Consider the following 9,569-nt stretch of genomic DNA (forward strand, 5'->3'; position numbering starts at 1 on the left):
GGTGACTTGTTTAAAAAAAAAAAAAAACCTTCAGCAACAGCATGATGAAAAGATTGATGTTCGTTGCATTTTGAGACAGCTGTAACAGCAAAAGGTCGAATATTTGTCTACGCCGTGTCTTTTCTACTGGCCACTGGTGGGCATGACGACAACTTTATGCCAACAAAAGAACAGTTCAAACATCCTCTTCACTTCTAGACATGTTGTGTGTGCGCTCACCGTGGGCTGATCTCCACTACAATTCATTCTACCTCGTGTACACATGTGGCTCTCAGAAGAAATGTGGATGTCTTCACATTGACACAACAGTACCATAATCTCAACAAAGCTACACGCAGTAGAAACCAAACATGATCATGTATTGTAATTTGTTGTTCTGACAAGTTTAAAAAAAAAAACAAAAACAAAACACAAAAAAACAAAAAAATCAAAGCTTTGTAGTCTCAAAGTACACCTGTAAAAACTGTGCTAATTGCATCTCATAATACAAAGTCTTATTACACAATTTTGCCTATTTTCCTGAGTTAATACGTTTCTTGTAACAGACAATATATACTTTTTTGCCATTTGAATTCTGGGCCTTTCCCTGCCACAAATGTTATTATTATTGAAATTATCAACATTATTCATTATTACTTTACAATGGTATGATGATTGGTAAAACACAAGAGTTCAGGAAAAAAAGAAAAATCAAGCAAGTTTATAGCTACCCTCTAAATGTTTTAAATTACATTTAAATCTACGGTACGTTCATATCAAAAATCACTACTCTTAAACAAAAAATTGAGCGACTAAATACATATTAAAAATGAGAATATTTAAAAAAAATTGCATTTGAGGCCATGTAAGACCCTCCCTGGTCATTTTTGTATTAACATTTAATGGCAGTGTTTAAAAAACAAAACTTTGCTACAAGAACAAAATTAGGATGGGTACAGGGACCGTATGGACAGCAACAGAACAGCCCCCTCCTGGATTCACCTCGTTTGACCCTTATCTGAAACTTTGGCTTGTCGGGGTTTTTGATCCTGTACTCACTGGCTCACTGACGTCAGCTAACAAACTGGTATACCCTGAGAATTCTGACACTGGAGTCCGTATTCGGTGGTCGACCTCTGCCCCAGGATCGCTGCCGTAGCTCAGAGGGGTCCGCCGCCCTGACTTGAACTGGGACCCAAAGGCCTGGGCGAAGTTCTCGATCTGATACGTGGTTTCTTTTGGGGGGTTCAGTGGGGACAGGTCTGGGTAGCTGGAGCCGTTGGTGGGTGCAGCGCTCCCTCCGGCCTTGGGCTGCTGCCCCTTGGAGCCCTCTGCCGAGGCAGTCAGATCCTGGGGAGGTAGGTTGAAGGCGCCGGGGGAGTGCTGCTTCTCCAATTGCTCGGTCAGCTCCTGAGATGGAGTCAGCTGCTGGTGGCTGGTGGGTTCTAAGCTGAGGTGGTAGCCTGCCTGGGAGGGGGAGCCAACGAGCATGCCGTAGTGGGACTTGGAGGAGGACGAGGATGAGGTTGACGAGGGGGCGACGATGGGGAGTGGCGAGGAGACAGCAGGAGGGTAGCCACAATCCAGTGGGGATGTGTTGTATACATGTTTGTCAGAGAACAGGGGCCCCGTGGGACTGGAGCTGCTGGACAGGAGGGGGAAAGGCCCTGTTGGGCCAAGGCTGGGGAAGGGTCCACTATGGCTGGTACGCTCCAGAGCCTGCAGCAGGAACTTTGAGTACTCGCTCATCACTGCTGTCTTGTCACCACCGTTGGGTGAGTCATCCTCCAGCTCAGGGGTAACGGGGGCTGCCGGCTGGAGGTCTACATGGTGTGGATGGTCTGACAGGTCGAAAGTCACGTCATGGTGATGTGTCCCCTCTGGCTTATGGCTATAATGGTCTAGCAGGCTTTGCAGGACCTCATCTGGAATGCCCGACTTGTCGTGCTTGAGTTCCAGAGGCGAGGAGTCCAGCATGGCCAGTGTGGGCTCGGGCCCCAGGGAGCCCTGGATTACACTACTGCCCTGGGATGCCATGTGCAGTGAACCGGCTCCATAGTCATTGTTAACTGCGTGGAGGTAGCGCCGCTTTTTCACAAACTGCATTGCATCGTCGTAATTGCTGCTGGTGGTCGGCCCCTGCTTGTTTCCCCCGGCACCCTGGAGTAGACCCATGTTATCGAGACCAGAAGCCTCCACGTGATCCATAGAGCCAGGCTTCTGGCCCAACCGTTTTTGTCCGTCAACACCGTCTTCTAGAGAGAGGAGGCCCTTGTCCATGCCCTTGCGGCCAGCCTTTTTAAAGACCAATTTGGGAGTACGTCCCTGCATGGCGGGGCCAGAGCCAGAGGGGTGCTCCATGCTGAAGTCCTGCAGGCCCAGGTCACGGGCCATCCCCTCAGAGGATGAGGCTCCTCCCACCGATGCGTTTTTCTTCCTCTTGCGCTCGCCACCCTCACCGTTTTTGGACTTGGCCCTCTTGCGTCCGGAGGTGGTAGAGTTTCCCTGAGTGAGTGAATAGCTGCCATGGCCTAGCTCTGCTTCGCTGAGCTCCAGCATGCTCGGGTCCAGGCCCTTCTTTATGGCTTCTCCACAAGTCCGTTTGTGCTTCAGTAACCGGTCTGTTCTTGAGAAAAACTAAGAAATGGAGAGAAGGACAACAGGAAAACAGAGAAGTATAAGCTTAGTTTCCACTGGATGGTCAAAACTAGCTCCTTCGCTTTCTTCTTCAAGAAGAATATATGCTCTAGCTATTCTTGATTTTTATTTTATATTTAAACAGGATCATGCAAACATCAATCTCCCATGGCCTGTGAGAGCTGCCCACAGGAGGTCAGTTTTCATGGGGTTAAAATCCTCCACTTTTTAAAAATTTAATATCAGAAAATATGTTGCAGACATAAGCAGCTAGTTTATTTATATGACCACTGAATTTCATGAGAGAACATTACATTCCCTGACCTCTACTGACACAACTAATCCCATTGAAACAGGGCTTTATGAAAGGGATTTAAGAGTGGGAAGTACAGAAAGATAGAATATAGAATTGACCACTTGCTAAAGATGACTGCATGCTCCTTTTATGCATTATTCAATAAAGAAACAAGCAAATTCAAGTATATACAAAGCCAATACATAAATTAAAAGGCATCAAAGTGATAATCTACTTAGACAGACTACAGGAGGCCTACTTGTTGGCAGGTATCGCAGCGGTATGGCTTCTCGCCACTGTGTGTCCTTTTGTGTCGCTCCATATGGTACTTCTGGATAAAACGCATGTTGCACTGGTCACAGCTAAAAGGCTTCTCTCCTGCAAAACACAGAGGTGGCAGTGTTAGGGCTTGTGTAATTGAAGGCATTCATTCCAAAACACTCCAGTATACTATTGCATATCCACGTGCAGGAACTCACCACTGTGGATCTTCTCATGCCGCTGGAGCAGGTACTTCTGAATGAAGCTCATGTTACACTGACTGCACCGGAAAGGCCTCTCACCTGTGCGATCAAGAATACAACCATCCGCACACCACATTAATTAACGCCCAAGCTGTAACAGTTTACTATGAGGTCAAGGAAAATGAACATGTGGCATTTGATTAGACACCTGGTACATGAATACTGGGGGTGTAAATGACATGTTACATCGTGATATGATAAAATATCAATTCTCTGGACAATGATAGGCTATCAGCTGAGATAACAAAGCCCAACAGGATACGATTCAAGTCAGTCACATTTATATGAACTCACAAAACAAATGGAAAACAATCTATTCAAATGAAATATGAAAAGGCAGCTGTGATAGTCATTTAGTCTTGAGTATTAAATCTTGTAACGGCATTGTTTGCATATGGCATTTGCTTTGTCTGCTGACCTGTCTTTTCTCGGATTTCAAAATTATTCCCAAGAGGGGAGTAAATATCCACACCATCTTTTTCTTGGCTGCTTGCCATTATCTGCCTGGCACTAGCACTGCTTGAATATTTAAGAAGGACGAAGAAGATGCACTTGGACAAACAGACGTGAAGTGTGATTTTCCAATTACAAAACATCTTAAAAATGAAGATATGGATCAACATTTTCACTTTGCATTGATGTTATTAGATTCTCACACCCGTAATGAACACAAAATAACACATCACGTGCTCAACAGTCTAACACACAATACACAAACAATGTACCATCATAGGCTGACTGCAAGCTGCATTTTGTATTTAGAATAGCACAAGGGTACTCCTCACAGAAAAACAAATTATACAAGAAAACCTAATTTCCAGTGTCTTAACACTCTAGATTGCAGAAAACTCAGGTTGTAAAATAATAATAATAATAAATTTTCTTTTAAATAATTTATGGGCTCTAGTTCAAAGAGTAAAGCGAGGTATTCCCAGCAAAGAGAATGACTAAGACGTCCAGAAATACATGAGTCAATCATTGAGTCATCTCTGGCTGGAGCGATTGCCTGGTTTCAAATAAGGCCCCAAGCGCTCATGGTGAAGGAGAGATTAAGAAGATAAAGAGCGCAGTTAATTTGATGGCTGAGGCTGATTTTTATTTTAAATTAAATAAATTGTGATCATTGATTCCCGCGTAAGACATGGCAAGATAGCATTATACCAGGTTCCAAGCAAATAGATTTAGGCTCTATATTAAATCAAAATTACAACATGGATCTTCAACACAAGCAGAATCTTGCACTAATCAAATTTGTTTTTGAATGCAGCCACAGTGTATTTAGTAAAACGAGTAGTGAAGGTAGCTGGTTAAAGCACGTTTTAAGTTAAATGTATACTTGCTAAGAAAATGCACTGACAAGCAGCGAAAGTCTCTCACCTGTGTGTATGAGCACATGTCTGCGCAAGTGGTAGGAGCTGCGGAAGGCAGCGTTACAGTGCTCACAGATATGTGGTTTTGAGCTGGGCGACAGGCAGGCTCCATCCGCATCCAACATCATGGCCTGCAAAAGAGAGAAAACCATGAGAACAAGTGGTACACAAGTACAATGAAAATACTGTTGACTTTTCCACATCAGGCATAAGACTGTTGTTTTTCGTGCAATTCCATTTTTCAGCCAAACAACATATTTTTCCTTGTGTGGTGAAGGAGAGGAGGAAAATAGGTAAGTAACTAACCTTTGCAGCATCGTTGCGTTTCCTTCGTGCTTTGCCTCCCTGCCCATCCCCATTACTCCTCCGCCCTCTTCTACCTGACGACTCTTTTGGCTCTTTACCTGGTCTTCCAGGCATCTAAGAACAAACAACAAGGTAATAAATTACAATCTATAAATGGTAACTAGAGGCAGAAATTGCTATAAATAAAGGTGTCTATAAACAGAGGGTTTCTGCAGGTTTCAACAAGTTAAATTTAAACTCTTTTTCAGACCATCATGTCTGCAATTTAAGACCTACATCATGTCCCTACTGGCAAAAAATATACACACAGTTTGCATTAGTGGTTACTGGGTTAATGTTGATTTTTGTCTTGTAGCATGATCAATAAATGTTTTCCCCAAAAAAACATTTAAAAGCAAGACCAAAGTTAATTCAACTCAAGAAACTTAACATTCACTTCATAATTCAATCCATTTTTAAGACCTGTCAAAATTATAGACATTTTAAGGCCTAAATTTCATGATGATGGATTTTAGACTTTGTAACGCCATGCAGAAACACTGTAAATAAAAACCTGTACATTATAATCCTGCTTAAGTTATAAAGGGGGAAACAAAAGAAGAGCAAAAGCAAAAGAACATATTAAACTAAATATTAACAATCACTTCCACCAATATTTAGAACCACAACCATTCCTCCTCACCGGTTCTCCAAGGGAACGGACGTTGCTGAGGCTGAGGTCGTGCAGGAGCATGTTCTGGTGATTTTGGTGGTGGTTGCCGAAAGACATGTCCGGCATGTCCGTACCACTCTTCCCCGCGCCCCCTCCAGCACAGTTCACCCCTACTCCTCCACCCCCACTGTAGAGGGGCATACGGTAATCCAGCTCGCTTAGCCGCTCCTGCTTAATGCCCATGCTGTGGAGGAAACCCCCTGTGCTCGCAGCAGCGGCGCCCTGGTGTTCTGGGGGCGAGTCACGCTCTTTCTTCAGGATCATCTCCTGGGGAAGATCGCCCATAACGGACTGGGAGGCCAGCCGTGTGAAGCTGGTGACAGGTGGTAAGTGGCTGAACATGAGCATACCTGGTGCAAAATTGGGGTCCATGCCACCGTTGCGCAAAAACTCATTGCCTAATTTGTCTTGGATAATACTCATGGTGGTGGTTTTGCGTTGTGCAGGGAAGAAGGAGGGCAATCAATCTAAAGAGGAATGCAGGAGGAGAATATCCTGAAAGAGAGAGGAGATATAAAAAGTAATAAGTACTGATGATTTCAGAGATAATTCAGTGTTCAAGCCAAAGAAACTGCCATATGTTTCTGCGAGTCTTTATTATAGCATCTCATCTCTCTCATCTCTTAGTCTCTCCAGTTAAATAAAATTTAGTCACTGCTACAAAGTCTTCACAGCATGACCTCTACACTTCAATGTTCTGTGAATTTCCTCTCAGTTGCCAATTAATTAGTTAATTGGATTTATTAGGCTTTACCTGACACTGGGTACAGTAACTGGAAACCTAATGAACTCTTTGCACAAAATACTTTTAATCTCCACTAGGAAAGAAACAGTCATGAGAACCTCCACCTGAAAATAAATCTCGCTTTGTGCAACTTTGTGAAATACAGCAGAAACATTTTACAGTAAAATAAATAAATACTGTTAATAAAGTATTGTGCTTTATGTATCAATCTTATATAGAAGTAGGTACAGAAAAACTAAATATTCTCTACACATTCCTAACAAAATCGAGACAATTACTGGTAATGCAATATCTTTATCTCAACCTCAACAACAGACTTTTGGCACAGCTTATCTAAGTAGCATGCCAAAACTTAAACCCTATTACAGTATGTGATATAGTCTATACTAGGAAGAGACTAAATTCCCCATCAAACCACAAATAAAAATAATAAGGTCAAACATCTGGGCTTTAAAGTAAAAAAAAAAAATACCTATAACATATTTTATATGAGCTATTAAGATGAAAATAAATAAAGATAATAAATAAAAGATGAATTCATGTGGTCACTGTGTGCCTAGATTTTAGGTTGGGCTTGCTGATATGGATTTTGTCATAGCAACATGATTCAAGGTTAGGAGGAATGATAATTTTCAAATCACAACTTTAGTTTTCTCTGGAAAACAAACTGTTAAACTCATGATGGAGTGACATTTGTTGGGGTCAATAGCAGCCAAACTTTTTTTTTTTTTTAAACATCTGGACAACCAGACTTGTAGGCCAGGGCATCTCTGTAACACTGCAGTACTTTACTATAAAGCTGTTTGTCACACATTTCTCCTCAATAAATAGATAAATAAATAAATAAAAATGCAGCTTCTATGATTTGGATATTGCTCTTAGTCATATTGCAAATTCAATAATATTTTGATTAACTGTGCTGCCCTAGTTTTGGTGTAATAAAAAAAAATCAGTTTGAGAAGCTCCAGATACACATTAAAGATGAATCATAAAAAATGATCTATGTCGTGTGACCGTTTAATGAAATTACTTTTAAGTTAAGAAAAAAAGTTCAGCACCACACTCCATCAAATATCGTAAATTACGTTCAATATAAGCAGGAACAACAGATCTTAACTTGTCTCTGAAATAGTTTCCCCACATCTCTTATTGTTCTAGTTGCGATATTTAGCACCACATGTGACTTGGATTGCAGCCAAAATAAGAATCTGCAGTTCGATAGCTTTTAGGAAGACATTCCTTTTGTTTTCGCATTTTGACGCACCACTAAAAACCCAACATGAACGCAAAAGCTGGAGGCATTGGTTGCAATATTGGCAAATTAATCGGTCCACTACACTTGCCTAAAACAAACGATATTTGGGTCAATTCCAGCTAGACATAACAGTCATTTTGAGACAGGCGCAGTCGGGTGACTAAACGGTACGTGTATCTAAACGAGCACCGAAGAAGCAACTGGAGTGAGAATTTATTGTTTAGTCTAGCCCAGCCGACCATTTGGCTACGCGACACTGAATTCAACAGAAAGCGGATGAGCTTTTGTGATGCATAATAGTTAGCCAGCTAGTTAGCATAGTTAGCTAGCCGGTTAGCCACAATGAGACACAATCAACGCATCTTCACGTCCTCAATCAAAACAATCGATTACAGACGTCTAAGCAATTACAATCATCTATATAAATAAAGTCATATCACAACTTTAAGCCATATAGTCAGAAACAGGCCACACTTGTAGTCAATAAGTGTATAATTTGGTCCGTTAAGATCAAAGTAACGTAACGTTCAGCCTGTTTCCTTGTGTTGCTATCAAGCTAGCTAACGCTAAAACAGGATCCATGATTTGATGCTATTAACGCATGTATTGACTATTTCAACGGTTATTATATGGCTGGGCGCACACTAAAATCAAATACCGTTTATTAAAGAGAGAAAAATATATTCAAAAAGAGCCAATAAGTTGAAATTAAACAGTAAGTTTGCTTTAAACTCATTCAGCGACACAAATTGCTCATTCTCCAATTCCCCAGCTTTGATGACGCTCGTGAAATCAAATCTGTCTGGCGCTCTATTTATTGTTAGCTAACTTTAGCTCTAATCATAACCGCATAATGCTTACCAGTACAGTCGGCTAGCAAAACATTCCTCGGCGATTGCGGCACATGTGGGCTTCAGATCAAATGGCCGAGCTAAATAAAACTGAGCGCTTTGAAGCAGCTGTGTTTATAACAATCAGGCTGCCATGAGCTAGCTAGCTGCTAGCTGCCCCGACTGAAAACCCGCATTACGGCCCATGCAACAGAAACAATGATGCTGGCTCTCAGTGCATCTCCCCGTTTGCGCCGAGCCAGACAATTCCGTCGCTTCGATCTCGACAAAGCCGAGACAATCGCCACGAATAAAAAAACATTTTAGTTTCCCACTCACCTACACATGACCGCAGTTGGTTTCAAACGTGCCTATATTCTCTCCGTATTCGCCACTTTGGGGTTTTATTGCCAAAACATTGTTCTCCGGCGATCGCTGCTTTCTTCCATCTTGTCTTGGCGCGGGGAATTATGGGTGCAGCGGACGGGTCGTGAGAGGAGACAGGCGAAGGTTTGCTGCTGAGGTTTGAGGGAGCTTCACTGGTCAGCACATGAAGCCCTGCACTCTGTAGTAATGTAAACACATGTGGACATATTTACATGGACACATACTGTGAGGAGGACAGGCATGGAGTTATGCAACTCTTTGTTTTTGCATGCAATACGGGATACAAGGAAACAGACACTTACACTTAAATTTTATCTACAAATACTTAGAAATGTTATATTATTTACATGTAAATGTTTAATTTTTGAACTTTTTTGTGTTGTTTATTCATTTGTTTATGGGTTTTGGTCTTATCTTGCATATTTTCAGTTGATATGCTGTGCAGGGAGAGTAGCCTCTTTTTGATGAGCCTAATAGGGATAATAATTCATAAAATGTAGCACAATACAAATTTAATCGCTCTTCTCAA

General features: G+C 41.9%; 1 protein-coding gene across 1 annotated transcript; it reads right to left on the reverse strand.

The window, feature by feature from the left end:
- Positions 1–42: 42 nt before the first annotated feature.
- Positions 43–9,190, reverse strand: znf281b (zinc finger protein 281b). Its single transcript, XM_084740647.1, has 7 exons — positions 8,993–9,190; positions 5,794–6,318; positions 5,112–5,225; positions 4,813–4,936; positions 3,391–3,474; positions 3,171–3,289; positions 43–2,616 (listed from the first exon to the last, which is right to left on the reverse strand). The coding sequence occupies exons 2-7, from the start codon at positions 6,244–6,246 to the stop codon at positions 994–996; spliced, it is 2,517 nt and encodes an 838-aa protein (XP_084596773.1). The 5' UTR covers positions 6,247–6,318; positions 8,993–9,190; the 3' UTR covers positions 43–993.
- Between the last annotated feature and the right edge of the window lie 379 nt (positions 9,191–9,569).

Source organism: Lutjanus erythropterus, chromosome 17 (genome assembly GCF_056507025.1).
Source record: "Lutjanus erythropterus isolate fLutEry1 chromosome 17, fLutEry1.hap2, whole genome shotgun sequence".
NCBI lineage: Eukaryota > Metazoa > Chordata > Actinopteri > Lutjaniformes > Lutjanidae > Lutjanus > Lutjanus erythropterus.

Coding starts and splice junctions, on each gene's coding strand:
- znf281b (XM_084740647.1), bottom strand. CDS start 6,246: ATGAGTATTATCCAAGACAAATTAGGCAATGAGTTTTTGCGCAACGGT. Junction 4,937..5,111: donor AACGCAACGATGCTGCAAAG/GTTAGTTACTTA, acceptor TCTCTTTTGCAG/GCCATGATGTTGGATGCGGA. Junction 3,290..3,390: donor GCATGAGAAGATCCACAGTG/GTGAGTTCCTGC, acceptor TGTGTTTTGCAG/GAGAGAAGCCTTTTAGCTGT.